Below are 20,159 nucleotides of genomic sequence, written 5' to 3' on the forward strand. Positions count from 1 at the left end.
ACTAACCTGTGAGCATCAGCAACATTTTTATAACCTGAGGCTAAAACAGGTAAATGATGAATCCTGTTGAAGCCATTTCACTTCCTTGTGTGTGAATGTGTCTCTAACTCATAACGGTTTTTAACTTTCTTATGTTTGTCCCCAGCTGGGTAGCTTAAAAAACCAGTAGACGGTGCACTGTCTTAGGACTCAAGACGTGTGAACCCCATGCTGTTCTCTGCAACATACTTCCTACTTTATATTTTATCTCTTTGTCTAAAAATGTGGATGCTAGCTGCCCTGTTTGAGGACAGTAGAGATATCTGTGTTCTTGAGCACTCCTGAGATTGTGGCCATGTACTTTCTTTAGGTGATGTCACTACTGTACGGGTAATAAAAGTTCTTTTTGCTGAAATATTTGCTGCTTGAAGTGTTGGTGGTCATAAATGATCACATTTCTGTGTTTATTCTGAAACCTAATCTAAACCCTTAAAAATGATTCTATATCCTTTCAAATGACCCTGTGTTAAAACTTCTCTTTCGGAACAGGGCTTCGGAGCAATTTCAGCATCACTGGTGCTGCTTCGGTCTTTCTCTTGTAAATCTAATGGCAGGCAATGAATTCTGCAGATGAACATGTTGGAATAGGGTTTAAATACTTGTTTCTCCATAGGTAAAAAATTAAGGAAGGATAGGAAGAAGTGGGGTGCAAGTTTTGCATAACACCTACACAAGGACCTGACTTATGTGTAGGTTGGTCATACACTTTTGCACGAGGGCAAAGTGTATTTTACTTATGTGTGCATATGTGTGTCTTTTGCTGATAGAAACCTCTATGTGTGCATTTGAACTTCTGTGAATATCTGTCCATGCAGAGATTTAGGAGTCCGTACTCTAAAGGCATAGCTTATATCGAAATTCAATTACATAGCAGCTGAAAAGCTATTTAATAAAGCAGACATGAAAACTTTTGGTTTTGACTTGCATGGGTGCAAATACAGGCATGTATGCATGTGGGCAGAAGAAAGTCTGAAAGAAACTTCAAAAACATAACCTTTGGTTAGGTAACACTCTTTGTCCCAAATGCCACTCAAGTTTACCATGCTACTGAACAGATATTATGCAGGATATTATTCATGTGCCACACACAGGCTGCCATACCAAAGTTGCATCAATTCCTGAGAAAAATTACCTTTGGTTGATGCCTCGTGTGGTACTGAAAACTGGATATCAAGGGACACAGCGGTGAGATTGAAATACAATTGTTGTTCAGCTGTCTCACAGCAGATCAAACTGGAGTCAGCTGGAGGGAGAAGTATCTGAGGCTGCTTGTGGAAAGGTTCAGAACCACCTTTGTATTTATTTGCAGGTAATGTGTTCCCCTGTCTTTTTCTTTTTGTAGTTTTGGCAGTTTATTTGAACCAGTGTTGGTGGCCTGTGGAAGATGTAGTAAAGACGGCTGATCCTTCTAGAGATGGGCTAATTTTGGTAAGGATGCTGTTTTAAACAGTTGTCTTTACCCTGGAACTTTCCAGCTACAACAATCGTGTAATTGTCTCTGGTCTCCTATAGCTCATGCTTTATAGCCTGTGGGACCTGGGCTATGTGGCTCACCATGTACTTCATGTCTCCCATTGCGCAGCGGCACGCACATTAACCTTCTCTAAACAATTTTGTGCATATAGTTTATGATTCATCGGTGAGATTTATTAGTTTTTGTTTTTAGTTTACCCTCACCGCCAACTGAAGAAATAATCAGATAAACCAAATTACTACATTAGCAATAACTCTTTGCGTTAGTCTTGCTTTCTGACTGTCTGATGGGAGCAGATTGGAACGATGTCTTATCTAGCTAGTTATGATTTTTTTGTGTGCCTTGAATAATGTTTATATTGCATTCATTTTATGAAATGGTTGTTATTTAATAGTTTCTGTAACTGAAATTCTATTTCCAAATAAATTATCTCAGTAGGACACAACTATTTTCTTTGTAATTTGAGAGATTTGGGTAGCCCATAGTCTGTTTTCAACTAAGTCGTCAGGTGCCCACTGCATGTGAGCTTTGTGTTGCCATGAGGCTATTAAGTCAGTTCTGTTTCCTGCCCAACCCACTGTGTCTAGTTTTGGTCCTTAATGATTCTGCTCCTTTATCATCTTTCCCTAAAATCTGCCATACATAAAGTTTAATTATTCACTGAATTAGTAGGCTTCTTGTGGGTAACTGAACTGGAGGGATTTTGAGATACAAATCCTTGCAAGATAGAACTTGGAGGAGAAACACAGGCTTTCTACATCTGCTGTATCAACAGAGAATGAAAAAATATTTGACAATAGAAAACTTGCCCCTTCTAGCTCATTGTTAAGAGGTGACTTTTCATTATTTGTAGAAATTCTAATTTTCTTTTTCAGCATTCATGTAAAGCTTGTTGGCACCACTTTTTACCTTGATGACCAATAAGATTTTGTTCCTTTATAATCCTCCATCTCCTGTCCTGTTGGTTGTCTAGTAAGAAGCACAGCATAAACCTCCTAATTGTTCATGTCACCCCTAGATTATAAACTGTTTGGGACATACTGTATTTATTCTCTGTTTTGTATAGTGTCTACCTCAGTAAAGTCCTGGCGCACTAAAGTTCTTTGATGCTGTGGCAAGACATAATAGGGAAGAGGTGACCAGGATAACTCAGTGAATCCTGTCTTTATTTCACTTCTGGGTAGGATTAGAATGCCTTGATCCTGTTTCCAAATCTGTGACTAGTTTGCTGTGACTACAATCAAGATACTTCTTTTCCTGCTGCTTTAGAATTTCTCCCTGTGACAACAGGTGATATGTCAAGCTTTATAAACTGTTACTAAATTGTTCTGTGCCCTCTGGATAGAGGGTGGAACACTGGGAAAAACTGTTTTTGTTGTTTTATCTGAACCAGTTCATAAGGTATTTTCCCCAAATTTAAGTATACATCTTTCCTGACCTCCTCCTTTCCGTCCCCTTTTCATTTTGAAACATTTTATGAAACGCAAAATACTATTGTCTGCTTCGTTTTTCTTTGATCTGTTTTTGTTTGTTCTCTAAGGTCCAGACGTTTGGAGAAAGGATTGTCCTCTTTGTTCTGAACTACATTATTTTTGGAATGCTGGAAGGGAGTTCAGCTAATGATGCATTCTTTCTACCTCACTCTGCCACTGAGTGTGCCAAGATACTCTGGAGAAATGGCGAGGCTGTTGGCTTTTACTCGGTCAAGATGAAAGGTAAGGTCATTTTAAAGACACATTTCCATTGGTTCCTAATAGCGAGAGATGTAACCCTTTTGTTTATCTTTCAGTATAAATAATCCTGGCTTTCATTTACATTTTTATATCAAATCTCTCTCAGAATGAATCTGGGGAACAAACCTTCCCAGAATTTGGAAGACATCCATATTACTTTCATTTAAACGTGATGGCTCCAAACTCTATTCTCAGTTACACTGAGTGATGTGAGGTAGTGGCTTATTCCAATAAAATATGCTTTAATGCAGCCAAGCAGAAGGTCGTACGTCTAGGAACAAAGAATGCAGGGCCTACCCACAGAATGGAGGACTACATCCTGGAAAGAATATCTGAAAAAAGGAGTACAGTTCACCATGGAAACCCGTGTATCAGGAACAGCTGGTGGCGAGAAGTGGCAATATCCTTGGATGCATAAGGAGCAGTGGCTGGGTTGTGTAGAGAAAGGTGTATGTGCTAGATCAGTCCTGGAATTCTTTGTCCAGCTGTGGTACTCCCTATTTAAAGGATGCTTATTAATTGATTTCATCATTAGTTGATTAACTAGCGTAGAAAAGAACCAATATATTTGATTCTTCAGGGATACTCGTACCAGTAGGTGCAGCTTTATATCAGCTTTGGTAAAGGTCTTTTATTAAAAAGAGAGTTTGTATTAATGCAGGTACATTACTGTTATCCAGTCTAGAGTGGGAAAGGCTTCATTAGAATAACTCCAGGTATGCAGTTGAGTATGTACCTGCACGTAGGAGCTGGTTACCAGTCTGTGTTTAAGACTCATGGGTATCATCTGCATACCAGCAACTTAAACGTAGAGAAGTTGGTATCTCTGGAGGTAAATGTATTGTTCAAGTCAGCAGTCAGTACCCATCTGTCCAAAAGGGGAGAATAAGAAACAGCTTGAGAGCTGTACAGATCTGGATTGCTTTGGATTCCAGATGACAGTCTGTAGGTGCCTCCTCTGATAGAGGAAGGCCAGCAACAATAAAAGAAATGGTCTGCTTTTCTGCTGCTTTGGCATGTGCGAAATCCTTATTCACAGAGGTGTAGCTTGTACACCACTGTGCTGGTACAGTGCTGCTCTACTATCAGTGACGAATAAACCTCGGCCTGTCATAAAGGAGTGTTGTCTATATCTGTGAATATGCTGATGAACTGGTTTGTAATTGGCAAACGCTTCAATTGCCATAGTACGTTTTCCTTTAAGTCCATAAATATTTCTGAGCGAAGCTTTTGGAAAGAAACACTCGTATGGGCTGTAATGATTCATGCTTCAGTAAAATAAATTTGCACAGTAGTCTCTTATGGGTGGAGTATTAGCCAAGTTGAAACTGTTTCTGAGTAAGTTGAGAGTCACAGTTTGGTTTTAAACCAGGTCCACATAAAATACAAATTCTTCAAGTCCAGCTTTGTCAGCATCTGCCTTTTGTTGCCAGTGGTTTTTTTCTCTAGGCAGCTATATTTGTTAGTTTTTGGCCTGTGTCACAAATTACTGCAGTCTTTTGCCAAAGCCTTTTCGGGAAGCTTGAAACTGATTGTTTTTGCCCCTTTCTGCTATTTGCTGGATGCATTTAGAAAATAATTCCTCTTTCTGAAGTTCTGTGATTTCAATTTCGTACCAGCCATGCTCTGGCTGATCCTATTCTCTCTACTTTCTAGAAGAGCCATGGATTTATTAGGCCCAAAACAGGCTAAGATAAATATCATGCCTTAGAAAGTTGTATTTCACGTGGTTGTTTTAGACTTTTTTTAAAAAAACTTTTCTTTTTATCATAGTGTAAGTTCTTTTTCCTTTTACTGTCCTGGTCAGAACATTTAGTAGGAGCAGCTTTAAGCACAGGATTTTATGTTGTGCTGGACCTCTGTTACAGCTTCTGGCCCTAGGAAGAAATTATTTTCCTCTGTGCCTACCACGTGATTCTGACTCCCTTTATTTCTGTGCTCTGCAATTACCTGGCCATTCTTTATAGTTTTATTTTCTTCACTAGGTAATTGAGACTCTCATGCTGATGTTGTATTCAGCTGTATTTCTCATCTGTGAATTTTCCATTATCTACAGTATGACAAAAAACATGCTTCAGTGGAGCTAAATAAGCCAGAACAGTTCTGTGGAGCATGACTATTTCAAACATAAGTCATCTGGGTGAATCATAGAAATGGTTCTCAGAGAGTGTCTGTTCTATCTTTGCTACAGATTTAGTGTGCCGTTACACAAACTAAATTTTCAATGGACTTCAGTGATTCCAATTAACTATCTTGGCAATATTGTAAAGTCATTTCCATTTGCCAGTTCCTAGGTGGCCTGTACAAAGTGGACTTGGTAATTTTGGTCCAGTTCCACACATCCATCCATCTTATGAACATCCTTAGCTGGATCTCTTTTGATAGTCTAGCTAAAGAGGGACAGATGGTCTTGAGCACCCACCTTGCTCAGAGACACAGTAACTGCAAGTCAGGGTTTTGAGACAATTTGGCAACTACTGACTCTGGCCATCCTGCACCTGTTGTGTAGATAAACAGAAGATTCATTCTTCAAGGCTATCATTTTTCGTGAGCATTAGACACCTTTATTAAAACAAAATTTATTCATGACTGCACAGATCATCACCCTAGCCTCTCTGGTATGTGCCTGTTCCTGTCCAATGACAGGCATGCAGTATTTACCACTGGGTATAGTAAAGACTGATGAGATGTACTAAGCCACTAATGAGGCTGATAAGACACTTTGTCACGTGCCAAGATAAATGTCTCCAATTTTATCTATGTCAGCGGCTTCCATATTAGACAGCTGAGGAGTTAGACCTCACTGAATGTAGCTACTTAAAGGTACAACAGATCATGACAGTCCCCTGTCCCTGTACATTTCTTTGCAGGCAGCAACCTGAAAATAAAATATTTTGCAGAAAGCCTTCATATAGATACTTTGGTTTTGAGATCTGCTTTATATTCTTTTAAATATTTCTTTTTTTCTTCACATGCTCTAAATCTGTGTGAAAACCTCAAAAAGAATGTGTTTTGTGTAGTGAGGTAGGAGTAATGACTATGGTTACTGACACTATTTTTTGTGCAATGAGACCATGTAATTACCTGAAAGTTTGGGTTGTTTGTTTGTTGTTTTTTTTTTTTTTAAATTTACCGAGGAGTAGTAGTTGCTGAAAATGGACTTTTACCACCTTCACATAAATGTCAGGAGAATGTAGAATATTTATAATGCAAATAAATCAGTAAGGAAGTTGGAGGATGCTATGAGCCAGGAGTGTCTTAGACCCTTAAGAATAAAACAGAATGAAACCCCTTTTTTATTTACAGCTTTTTTTCCCCTACTGTTCTGTATTACTGTTTCTATAACGCATAGGAGCTGCCCAGTTGCAGACCAAGTGTCTGCGGAACAAAAAGCAAAGGAGTCAGATTGTCAAAGCTTGTTCCTTCCCACGCTCACTGTGCCCCTTTTGTCAAACCTTAGTAGTAAAAGTGTGGAGAAAGATGGTGTTCTCTGTGATATGACTCAAACCAGCCTTAACAAAATTGGGCCCTCTGAGAAGGCTATAAAACATGCAGTTGAACCAGGAGTAAATGCATTGTTGGCTTCTCGTTCATTCTTTAGAGATGCTCCACAAATCATGGTTTGGGAACACCTGACTGCAAGAACTCTAAGCTGATATCGAGTAGGCAGCAAAGCAACCCTGGCCCAGTCTCAGCTTTTTGCTACCCCAGAGCCTTTGAGATGGTCTTTGGAAGTAGCTACCCAAGCTAAAATCCATTTCACACCTTTCTTCATTATTAACCTTCGCAAATTTCCTTTTAATACTTTGGTGGCCCAAGTGGTATTCTCTAGAAATAGATCCCTAAAAAGATAATAGGGTTTTATTCTTCACTGATTACATACATTTCTTTTGGAAAAAAAAAAATTAAATCAGAATTGAAGTTAACCTGACAGACAATTAGCTGAAATCTTGTTGGATAATTGCTTTTTTCTCCTCTGTTTTCTAGCAATAATATTTTTAATGTGCATTTCTGAGGCAGACTTAAGGTTCTGGCTGTAATAAAAATTAAATGACTACATACCAGTCAAGACATGAATTAATTTAATTTTATTGAAGCCAGAACCTTTGTTCCCCTTCTCACATACAAACTCACACAATGGGTTGACCTTGGGATCTATTCAGCAGAAATATTCCCCACCCTTTACACAAGCACTCAGCCTGCTTAAGGCCTGTCCAAACATGTGTGTGCCAAGCCAGCTTGTTCAGCAGGGAAATAGTCAGTATGCACAACCTTGTTTTGTTTGGGTCTGTTGGATGTGGGGACTGGATTGTTTTTTCTTCTGGTTTGTGGCTCTTTGGGAATGCTAATGGCTGTCTGCTTTCCTGCCCTTGTAATATCTGTTTACCATTTTGCTGGCTCATAAGTTGGTCATTTGGCACTTGTGACCTAACCAAACAGATCAAAGGCTTTCAAAGGGCAGACTCTATGAATACTTCCATCTCCATTGCCAATGCCCTTATTTTCCCTGTCTCCTCCCTCACCTCAAAACTCAGTCTGTGTGTTTCAACAATGAAACAAACCTCTGAACCAAATGTGTGAGAGCCTAGTGGTCACTTCTGGGCCACCATTAGCTTACAGTAACCTCTTTGCTATTGGATGGGAAGTAGAGACAAAGTGGCCTTTGTTCCAAAGGTTGGTTTGTTTGTTTATTTTATTTCAAATGGCTGTGGGCTATAACTCTTCTAATATGTTTCCCAGGGACAAGGTGAAGAATGGCTTCATGGTTTCTTTATTTACAGTGCCTTTAGACATTACAAGGTTTTGTCATCTTCTCAACACAAAATTAGGAGCACAGACATAAATCACTCAGCTCCTGGGATTGCACAGCAGTCTCATCAGGATTTATAGGAGACAGACTATATGAGATAATAAACCTATAAGGACACTTGCAACATGCAGGAATTCTTGAAGCTATTGACTTCATGAGGAAAAGTTTGTCCCTTTCTTACAATGTATGGTGCAACACTGCTGGAATCCAACATCTCTCTTGTGCTGGCAGCTAACAATGGGACTGGGGATACACTCAATTTTTTGGCTCATGAAAAAAGCCTAACTACCCATCATGTGTTACAAATATTGAAAGGTTATAAACACCACCACAAACCATCCTTTTCCAACAATGTGCTTCAACATGTGTTTGAAGTTAAGCATGCACTTCGATTAAGGAGGGGTGGAACAAGCCTGGATGTGAATGGATTGGTTTTGTAGCTACATACTCTTGTTGTATGGCTGAGTATGTGTGGTGTGGATTCTTGCTAAAATGGAGGGCTACAGCCTTGACAAATCAGGGTCTAGAATTAAATATAGTCATGTATGCTTTGCTGACTTGGCATCTTAGAAAAGAGAGTAATCAAAGTCAGGCCTGGCGACTATTAGCAAAATGTACTAGACACCAACTCAAGGAACAGAAGTAGACCTCAGTTTAAGATAGCTATGGTGATGTGATAAAGAAAAAATGGATCTATTAAGTAAAAGTCTTATACTGGAATTTAGGAACAGTCATTTAATAGGAGATCTGTGAAACTGTGAAACAGGTCTTTGTGGAGTGATGGGTGTTTCATGTCTCAGGACATTGAAAACTAGACTGAATGGTGCACTTAGTAAGTGGTAAGAAAGAAAACTGAGAAAGTCTTGATGACATTTAAGCAATGAAGTAAGAAAATGTAATCTTTTTCCGTCATGAAGGCCTGGATATCCATTTCTATTTAAACTGCCATGTACCAGATAGAAGCAGCATAAAATCTTTATAAATATTTTCTAAGAATTAAAATAAATAAGCGAGATGTTTCTGTGGTGACCTTATCCTATCTGTAGGTAGTTGGTTAGCTGATGTTGGTTATTCATTTCAGAGTTGAATGCTTCTATTCTCAAGTAGCTTGAGGTTCTGTTTTTATGGTATTCTGCACTGAATAGAAGTTGTACAGTGAATTGCTAATGTGCCTTCTGCAACAGGATCCTAAGTTGTTTAGGGTGAACATGAAAATTTTGGTCCCTGAATGTCTGTTCTTAATTAACTTTCTCTTGACTCCAGTTTGAATTTACCATACATGATTGCAAAATAAATCCCTTGGTTCTAATTTTTTTTGACAGTTTTCACTGAGAACTGAGTTTTAATAGTTTGCAGGCTTATACTTGAGTCTGTATTTTGTCCACATGTAGAGCATTATGTCATGTCCCCATGATTTCAAGTGACTGACTTAATGTGTTTATTAGCAAGGACCGTCCTTAAGTGAAAACCCTGGTTTAACACTGATAATATTAGTTTAAGCAATGGACTAGAGGCATGTACATGTGTGATAAATCACCACTCAGTAGAAATGGAGTCCTATACAAAGGAGCACTTACAGTACTTTCTTAAAACGCACCACTCAGTTGTTTATGGCTTTGTATCCAAACGCCTTAATTAATATCTATACTCATCTTACTACAGAGGTGTGACTTGTGTGCTGCAGTATAAGGGCTGAACCTAAGATGCTGCCATGAGTTTAGCTATTGCTTGGATTCTACTCGGTGCTTTCTCAGACACGGTTCTTCCTCTTTGGGAAGTGATCTGCCTCCCTATATGTGCTGGGTTGCTGAGGCTGCTTGGCTTCTGCTCTGTTTTCTGAAGGAGGCAAGTGAGGGACTTCCCTTCCTCTGGCCTGGAGTCACTGCGAGCATGAGCAGTTAGGGGTCTGTTTCCAGTTTCAGGTGGAACAACCTCAGCACTTACTTTTTGTGTGGTTCTCTTACCAGCAAAGGTTTGAGGATGACTCCCGGGTGTGTGTTGACAGATAACAGCAACTGAAAGAGAAGTATTCATTTGTGCAGCTGTCTGTGGAATTTACTGAACTAGGAGATCAAAGACTGAATATGCAGTAAAAGGGCTGTATAACTTTCTGACCAGTAAAAGTCAGAAAGGAGGTGTAGATGAGGGAGCCAGTCAAGTTTCATACTTCAGAGTATTATCATACCATTTGGGGAGGCACAACAGCAATGTATGTAGAGGCCAAGAGAGCCTGTCCTCTCTCTATGCAGTCATTATGAAATCGTTGGGTTATACAGTATTGGGAGTTTTCTCTGGAATTCTCTGCTGTCCAGCTGCATTAGGCAGTATGATAGAAATGCTTCTGAGCGTTTAGATCGTACTTCATTGTGTGGTTCAGTGTATTTAACAAAAAGAGTTTGAGGGGTGATTTACCAGAATAGCCAAAAGCTAAAGGGTTATACTGAGATTTCATTCAGAATATTTATGCCTCTTTGCCTGTAGCCGGGTTATATCTTTTCAGTGAACTTTCCTATGAACATTGCCGGTGTACCCAGATGGTCTGATTGTGAAGAATCAGAGTCTGGAAAATCCTATGGTGCAACCTGTCAGCCACACGTTAAGCAGGTCCTCTCAGTGTGGTGGCATAAGTCTTCCTCCTGGAAAGTGTTTTACTGTCTATGCAAATGCACTTCACTTAGGGTCATCCTTGTAGCGGGTGGAAAGGTATCAGGGCAGTATTTGTGGCTAGGATCACACAGCAGTTAGTGCAGCAATACCAATTTTATTTTCAAATTAATGTATTTTTTTACTGTCTGCTTTCAGGGAGCCTATGTGATGGTACAACTAGTCAATGTTACTTGCTGCCTGTTTTGGATACTATATTCGTCCGAAGAAAGTACCGAAGAGGTGGCCTAGGGATGAAAATGCTGTGTGATTTCTGTCAGTCTTTCATGGCTGAGGATGCCTTGGGGATCAGCTGCCCTATTTCTGCTGCAATGTATCAAGGTAAATTGTCTGATGTGGAAGCGTTAGGTAAGGGTCATGTATAATGCATAAATTTCAAGATGGCCTTGGTAGGATTTTCTTAACCGTGTAAGAGTTCAGTGCACTTGTCTGAACTGAACTGTTGTTAGCATGCAATTGGTTACCTTTCTTGAAACATCTGGAATTGCCTGTGGAAAGGTAGGCCAATATTTATGTGAGACAATGAGAAGCATAAAGCTCATACTGCCTGTTTGACATTTTGTATTGTTACTTCGCTGTCTCTTAGAACTGTGTCGTTGCCCTAGACAGTGACTTACCCATTTTATCTGACAAGAGGGGAAAGAATCATAAGATATTGTCAAGCCTACACTGTGCATATAATACTCTTGCAGATACTGCGTTTGTAAGAAATGAGATTTAATAAGCCACATACCTGGGCTCTGCTCATTCATCCAGTCACATCAGTACTTGTATTGACTGTCTTTGAACATTTAGCACTTTGAAAAGATCATTAAGTAGTTACGTATCTTCTCTATGTTCAGGTTGAAGTTCTGGTTTTGCTAGTAAAATTTAGAGAAAATACCTGTGCTCACATTATTTGTAAAACTCTTTTCTTTAGAAGACCATTTTTCCCTAAAGTTTCTCTGTACAGCATACATTCTTTACCATAAATTTTTTTTTTGATGTTTCTATTGACTGTTGACTTTACAGCCATTTCCTAGTAAGTGTCAACAAAATTTTGACTGTATCTGTTCTTTCTCTTGGTCAGTACGTGTCATTGAATGTATTCAAATGTACCCCAATGCGTTGAAGTGTGACCCAAGGCTTTCTAAGGTACTGCTACTTCTAAATTCAGGAAGGAATAGTATTGACAGCATTCTTTCTCTTCTCCCAGTAAAATCCATTATTCCTATGACTTAGACATAAACTTCAATGCTTTAGACACTATGGATCAGAAAGCTGGATTGTTTATGTGTTAATGCTAGTGACATATTGCAAGACTATGCTTTCATCTCAATTAAGCTTAGAGCTAATAGTGGATAAATTTTACTTGAATCATGTTCTAATTAGATTTTCTAGGTCCTACTTTTATAAAAAGACTACTATAAGATAAATTTTGAGTATATTGAAGTCACTGCCTTTTTAGAATTTCATTCAAACCACAATCTTGTACTTTGACAAAAGAATGCAGATTTTTACTCTAAATCTCAGTACTAAATGTCACAGTTTTCACTAGCATGTTATTTAATGTGCTATAGAGGCCTAAAAGGAAGTAAAAAGCCATTTAGCATATATCTCTATTTTGGTATATATGTTACTTTCAGTAGCTTTTATTGAAATAACTAATTGACTTTGGATATCCTTGGATAAAATTCATGACAGCGATCTGCTCATTACTGAGAGGCTAATGTTTACATACCAGAATTAGGGTTTTTGTTTCAACATCCCAACATTAAACTCAACTGAATGTTGAAGGTAAATGACCCATCTAGATTCATTCAGTAGTATGATGAACCAGAATGGACAGAGGAGAGCATGAAAATACTTTTGCTTTTTACAGGTTTACAGGTTTACAGGTTGCTGTTCTAGTACAGTTGATGGAACTGCTGGAATGGTGGCTAAGGAAATTTAAAAATCCTCATTAAATTTTTTTAACTGTTTGTCCTACAACATATGCCTCCTCTTGGCTCTGCAGACAGCCTGAGGAAACCTCTAAATAATACAGATTTCAGTCTGATAACAGAAGCAAACCTAAATTTGATTGCTTATCCAAATTATATTAATGTTCACTGATACTGACAGCAGTAGGAGGCTGTGTGAATATGGTTTCTCAAGGCACTCATACTTCTGACACAGGTACCCCTGTTATTCCTCTGTTAGTTCTTCCTATTTCCTGTTTTCCACACCCGAAGAAGTAAATTAACCCCAGCAACGGAGTATAGCATAGCAGTAGTAAAATGGAGGGTGGTATTGGCCCAAAACCAAAGCTTTTGTTTATAAATAGAAATTTGAGTAGTGTCCTTAATGGTTAAAGCTGGAAGATACTGCAACACCTTTCATTTCAGAGTACGGAGGGTGAAAAAACTTGCACTGCTGTTAGCTTAAAACCTACTAAGTGTGAGGAGATAGTTCTGTGATGCAGTGCCAGAAGAAGGTGGCTCAGTAAGTCATTTTAAGTCCTGTATTTCTGCACTCACAAGGAAGTAATCTAGAGTGAAGCAGATGGACAGGATTCACTCATGCTTGTTTAGGTCATTCCACATAGACTTTTCCTAAAAGCCCCAGCTAAAAGGAAAAAAATGAAGATGAGAAGAGAGAAGAAAAGATTTCCAGAGGAACTGATGAAAGTAGGTCTGACAGAATTGCCGTGATAGAATACACTCCCTCTTCCACTGTACTTTTCACTCATTCATGCTTTTACCCCTTGGTTTCTCCTGTTCAGTTTGCCAGAAATTCTTGCAGACTTATCCGGAGGAGCAGAAGCGACTGTGGGAGGTGGAAGCACCAGGAGATTGGAGCCAGCGAGTGAATATCTGGTTAAAAATTCAGATGGAGTCATCCCTTGCAGGAAGTGAGTTAAAATAAACAGTGTGAACTTGGCCATGTTAGTTATATAAAGATAAGTAATAAAATCAAGGGTTAGGTAATGATAATAGATAGGTGGTTTCTCTGTTGTTTGCACTTGGAGAAACTACTGAGTGTGCAGTTCAGTTGACTGATCTTTTCCCAGTAAACAGGGCAATTCTTAGAAATTCTGAGGTAATGAAATTGAACTGCAGAGCATCTGAGAGATACTGAACAAAGCCCAGTCTTGGCATAAAGCGTCTGTGGCTCCCATTGCAGCGCACTTACAGCAGGGTAGAAGTTAGCCCCCAAATTTCTGTTGCACAACACAATGTCTGGGTTACAGAGGGGGGTTTGTTTCTCTGAAATTATTACAAAGAAGAAATTTGTATGGCCAATGGGCAATGTGCTTAATTACCTTCAATTTGCTGCCAATACCATTCTTGGATGGAAACACAAACATTTTCAGTATGGCTTTTGGAAGATTCAAAGTACTCTCCTACAGGGTAAATCCTTCTTGCTGGGAGCATTTTCTGCCTACTTCACAAAAGACAGCAACAGAGAAGGAGAACCTTTTGACAGTTCATATGGGGATCTTGTTGATGTAATCTGTTCAGTTGGCTTGGGGATCCAGACAGGCCCCTCTGCTGCATGCACTCAAGCTGTGATAAGCATTAGGTTCCAGAAGAAGGGCACGCATTGTCTCTTTCTGGAAGTGCAGCGAGGAGTGCTGCAGTGTGAATTGCTCCCATGCCTTCCATCATATCTCCTGCTTTGTACTGGCTTGGGGACCTTCAGTTGAGACATTGCGTTTCATCTTGTCTGCAGCACCCCACAGGAGAGTGTAGTCAGAATTTAGCCCTAGGCAGGGTTCCTCTGAAGCCATTAAATTTATGTTCCTCATGCTTTAAACCAACAAAAGCTGGTCTTGCTCAGTTCAGTTTATTAATGGCAATTGAAGAGAACTGCGATCAGATCAGGAAACAGAAAGAGGATCCTGGAGGAGAGAATATTGTCTTTTTTCTTTCTTCTTTTTGCCATCTTCTACAAAAACAAACAAAAAGAAACAACCCAAAATATGGGTAAATATAATTCCACCAGAGTGACTGTCAGTATAAAATACACATGAGGCTTGGGAGCTGCCTTGGCCAGTTCTGCATGTAAATGAGATATCTCATATCTACAAAAAGAGATAGGAGGACAAGTATAAACCAGAAATGGGGGGAGGGTTTATATATATTTATAAGGATTGTGAATTGCAATGTGATCTTTATAGTGGAATGAAGCAGAAGCAAGTGAATGTGGCACTAAAATAGTTAATAAAAATATGCTTTTTAAATTATATTCTCCACTCTGGTGCACAGCTCACTGGGCATCACTTTCCTTTACACTAAATGTGCTGAACAGGCTTTATTTCATCCATCTTCACTGGAAACTAAACCCGCTATAAAAACAGTATTTAAAACAGTGTGTAATACATTTATTATATCTGCTTTACCTATGGAATCTACTTGGGTGCTTCTTGTGCTTGTATTGTCCCAGTACAGTGCATGTTATGCACCCAGGGAAATACCAAGGGAGAGTACAGGATAGATAACGCCTGCTAAAGCTAGGGGAGAGTTTCCTTGGTTTTGCCTTCTCCTAAAGGCAGCGTTACTCCTCCATAGCTCTTTTTGATAGCTGTTCAGGAAATGGTGAGAGAGTTTTCCAGGGCTTCATGATATCTGTTAGTCGTAGATAAAGCAGAAACATTTTCCAAGTGCAGGAATCCTTTATCATCTGACCTAGTGTGCTGCTTACCATACATGTAAAGAGAAGCTTGTGGTTCCAGAGTTGTGGTATAGGGACACAGAGATGAAAAAGGTGCGGCATAGAATGGAAACCACTGGAGTTGTATGCTTACCTGTTCCGTACATGCACAGTCTTTTAGGTCTTTAGGGGGTCACTTGGAAATATAGCGCTTCATTCCTACTTGTTCTGTTATGTAGAAAGCAAAGCACAATGTAACTCAATGTTGTCAGCTCCAATCTGGATCTATGGCAACAACCACAAAAATAGACAGGTCTTATTCTGCTCTGATTTCTTAGATCCCTGTTGACATTTGCAATGCTGTGTTTTGGAACAAAATTACTGAGAAGAAGAAATTGGAAATTCTGCTCATATGACATTTCCCCCCCCCCCCCCCCCCCCCCCAGTACTCAGGATTTAATACTATTAATGTTGTTGTAAGAATTCTGCAATCACTAATATTCCAAAAAAAGGTTTCTGTGACCCTGAGGTCAGAATTTTAAATTTTGCAAGGTTATGTGGCTGCATCTAGTGGCAGTACAGTTAAACTGCAGCACTCTGTTTACTGCAGCGTATAACTTCGGTTTAGATGTGCACAGATACATAGACATAAATATACCCACATATTTCTGTCTGCATGTATATGTATACCTATAAAAATAAAGGTCCTTAGCATGTTGCCACACATAGCTGCAGTGATTCATTCTGAATTAATTCTTATTGTTTGAAAAATGGAGAGATTTATTACAGCAAGTAGTCTCAGTAACAGGAACATAGTGACATTTCTCTTCTGGGGCTGATTGGGGGAACATCAAAAAACATGATTTGCTCCTTGTTGCTAAATCTACCAGGCAGTGAATTGAGCTGTTCTGAAGTACTTCAGTAATATACATAAAGGATGTAAATGTAAAGCTAATGCAAAAAAAATGAGCAGACTGAGCAAGGCTTGAAATAAATTTCATATGATTGCGTATAATCCTTTATCTGATTTGATCAAAGTATCTGCATTTTCTGAAAGGGAGGAAGTGGTATGGGTTTTCTTGGTGTGAGAGATGAATGAATTATCTGTTTAGCAGAACCTTCAAGCTAAGAAAGACTCAGAGACATTTTCTTTCTGGTATAGTTGTTCACCTTAGTCTTTTGTGATGCTGTCATCTGGCGCCATGGTTTGGTTAATCAGCAAAAGCAAGGCAAAAGGGGTTGAAGGTAGTAAGCCAACCCGTTCAGGTGGCTTTTTCTGGTGTGCTTTTTAAATTAAAATTGCCGTGGAAGTCTGCTAACATTTTTTTCCTTTTAATCTTTTTCTGGGGCAAAACTATTTGCCCCATTTCTCCAGAGGTTGAGGCAGGTTTTCAAACCAGTCAGCTCAGGCAATCGAATGTGGACCAGATGACAGTGGCTAATTTGCTGGTTTATGACTTCATTTTTCATTGGTAGCCTTTTCCCTTTTTAGTGAAGTAGTGAGGTTTAAATGTGAGAGACCAACACAGACAACTATAGGTGGTTTCCTACTACTGACCCATGGGTTTATGTAGGTAATCGTAGCTGTATAATACACATATGTACGCATAAAATTGATTCATATAGCTAATTTATATAGCTATAGTAGTTTGAGAGGCTAAAGAGTACAGGATAGATTTAGCTAAATATTTTAGTTTAATTCTTTCTGAGATAAGGGAACTGTAAGCAAGCTGGCATACAGCAAATGCCAAGGTTTCCATATGCAGTGGCTTTCTGAACTGAACTGTGATGGTTTTCCTGTGCCTTTACAGGGCTCGAATGTGACACCTTTAGAATAAGTAAGCCAAGCTCTTTATGGTCCTAATTATTTTATCCCACTGCTGAGCTGCAGATCTGACTCTGCTTGGCTTTTTGCAGGATGGATGCCTAAAACAGGCTGAGATGCTTGAATGAAGCCTAAACCTAGTTAGGGCTACATGTATCTGAGAAAACAAATCACAGTAATGAAGCTTTTCCAAATAATAAAGGAAAGAGGAGAGACGAGTGGAAGGAAAACAAAGAGCTGTAGGGGTTGTTTCCCCAGTACATTTTGGTTGCCGCACAATTAAGTCAGTTTGTTTTCTTCAGACATGGGTCTCCTGGGGGAGCTGTGACAGCGCTGGCCCCTGTGGTGCACGCTCTCATGTTATGTGCTGTGGTTGTGGCTTCAGAGCCCACCCAGACAGATCAAGGCTCCGTGTACTCTCAGTTTTCTTTATGCTGACACTTCTGGGAACTCAGGCAGAGCAGCAGGAATGAAGCTGTTCTATACAAACGATGCAGCTAGGTTTCTTGCCTTGCATGTTGATAGAGGCATTTTATATCAGGATCAAGTCACTGTTTATGTTGTTTGTGTATAATTTGGTGTCCCCTCTGTCTTGGTTCTAATTTCAGGGCATTGAATACATTCCTGGTGTTGGGAAAGTGGCAGGAGACACCACAGGAAAAAAAAAAGATGACGCAGCAGCAGGAGCAGGGACTCTAAACTCCCAGGGTCCTGAACAAGAGGACTTAGAACAAGGTTCAGGCCATACCCAGCAATGCAAAGGATTCAGAAAAAAAGCAGGCCCTGGGGGCTTAGTTGGAGACAAGGCCACCAAACAATTCAGAATTATAGCATAATTACACTTGCAAAAATCAGCAAAATCTCAGTATGATCTTAAAAATTGTAATTGACTGTTCATGATTTGTAACACTGGAGAGATTTCTTCAGGTAAGATATAATTTTTTTTTTTTGCAAGACACGTGTTCTCTATCTTGTGTTTTGTTTTAAATAAAGCTTTTGTTTGCTAATTGTCCTTTTCTTTTTCTTGTCACTGAGTAATTAAGTAGTAGTTCAGCCTAGTTATTTCCCTGCTCTGAAAAGATTTTATTGGATTGCATGAGATGTCCAAAAGGGAATAATTGGAGGGCTTGTAGATACTGATGTAAGGCGGTATTTCTATGGAAACCACATCCTGCATTATGGAAGAGAGATACAGCAACACACATTGGTATCAGAATGACAGCTGTAACCTTCCTTTCAAAGAGAACAATTGGTCCTGAATTGCTTTCATTTGAGCTTTTCTAGACAAAAAATCTTCCTTAAATCCTGTGGTGGACAGGATGGCGTACAAACTCCATTAACGCAGAAAAAGTTTGGTACAGAGGAGAAGAGCGAGCAAACTACAGGCCTTAAGCTGCCCTTAAATTCAGGCACTGTGATGCTATGTGTAAGTTCAGGGTGTAGAACTTTGTGTAGATTACATATGGCATGTTTTATTTCCTCTAGGCTCTTTCCTAATGTTGTGCATTTAATTAACTTGGAAGTATATTTCACTAGATTACTTGTGTTATGCCTTGGTAAAGAAATTTTATTCTTTCACCAAAAGCCAGTTCTGTATTAGAATATTTTTATTCTTTGGGGGGGGGGGGGAGGGGAAGGAAGGAATTTCTAAAGCTTGAATGTTGTATTAATGATTACAGGTGGAACCCCTGAGGATCAGATCTTTAGTCCAGTGGCAGAGAAGGCTTTGCAAAGAGGTAGGCTCAGTGGTGAACAGCAGTAAGGTCTTGATGAACCTTAATAGGTACAGCAGCCTGTAATTCTTAAGTGGGTGTCTTGGAACAAGGAGAGGGAGCTATTTCTTTCCAGAAACTAATCCAGCATTTCCAGGGAGACGGATCCGTAGGCAGGCATTGTAGGGACACTGTAGGGATGTATATTTTCCCCCCTCTATGGCATAATTGCTAACACGTAGCACTGTCTCCCTGTTTTTGTTCAAGGTTGTGATTTAATATAGCATTTATTCATGTATCCAAGTAACTCCTTCCCTGTTGAGCTAGTCAGTAAACCATATGCCTGAGACACATCAAAATCAGACCTTTCTAGGCATCTCTTTAAATAAATAAAAAAAACCCTATAGTTGGGATTTACAAGTTTTTGCCAAGAGAATTAAAACACTGAGTTGTGTGCCAGCCTTAATCATGTTGCTATGGTTCTCTTGTCTCACAAAGAGAATGCATTTAGGACTAACTTTATAATCAGTTGATCTTCGGGTTGTTGATTCATCAAGTTGCAAAGGGCATGCTGTAAAGATTGCTAGCAACTGTCCCCCCTCTGTGTCCTCTTGTGCAACAGCCTACATTCTTAACTTCATGAACAGTTTAATACACACCTTTTTTTTTTTTTAAATACAGTATTTGTGAAGAGTTGCAATCCCAGTTGCTCTGAAGTGTGATAGAAAAATAATTAAATCTCTCCTCATGAAAGCTGATTCTGGAGTTGCAGTAGCCTAGCAAACTAGCCTCATGTCTAGTGTGCACATAAGAGCCTATGTTATAATTGTCAAGGTAAGGTAAACTGGAGTTGTTCCAGCAAGTGGGGACTGTTAAGAAGTTTAAGCTGATTTAAGTCTTTCAAGAAAATTTTTTCTAAGGCCCCAGGAAACTCTATATGAATTTGTATTAGAATAAAGAAGATGGATAAGGTACTGTTTGTGGAATGGGCAGACACCTAATTTGATTAAATTCATTCTATATCTAGGGACACTTTGAGTCACAGGAAAAAACCAGCCATTTTTCAATATTCCCAAACTGAATTTCCCTTTCACCTCTCTATTATCCAGTGATGCACTGGCTGCATTAACTGCCGCTTTACTGCCTGTTCTAACAGCAAAGTTGCTTCTTTCCTCTGTGTGAGAATTGTCTTCCTTGACTATGTTTAGCCTTTTGTTTTCTAAGTAACGCTTTTTCATCAAAAATGCTTATGATGGCAACTGGACATATTATAGAAGCAATAGATTTG

The 20,159-nt window shown here is 39.3% G+C and overlaps 1 protein-coding gene across 1 annotated transcript in view; it reads left to right on the forward strand.

Annotated features, from left to right (window-relative positions):
* Positions 1 to 17,984, forward strand: part of FAM169B (Protein) — a 41,295-nt gene extending 23,311 nt beyond the window's left edge. Inside the window, exons 4-8 of the mRNA XM_064456158.1 lie at positions 1,382 to 1,467; positions 3,054 to 3,228; positions 10,859 to 11,041; positions 13,464 to 13,592; positions 17,768 to 17,984. Of these exons, the coding sequence (XP_064312228.1) occupies positions 1,382 to 1,467; positions 3,054 to 3,228; positions 10,859 to 11,041; positions 13,464 to 13,592; positions 17,768 to 17,775 (581 nt within the window). The 3' untranslated portion in view covers positions 17,776 to 17,984. The remainder of the gene's footprint in view (positions 1 to 1,381; positions 1,468 to 3,053; positions 3,229 to 10,858; positions 11,042 to 13,463; positions 13,593 to 17,767) is intronic.
* Positions 17,985 to 20,159: the final 2,175 nt, after the last annotated feature.

Source organism: Phalacrocorax carbo, chromosome 7, assembly GCF_963921805.1.
Source record: "Phalacrocorax carbo chromosome 7, bPhaCar2.1, whole genome shotgun sequence".
In the NCBI taxonomy this organism is placed as follows: domain Eukaryota; kingdom Metazoa; phylum Chordata; class Aves; order Suliformes; family Phalacrocoracidae; genus Phalacrocorax; species Phalacrocorax carbo.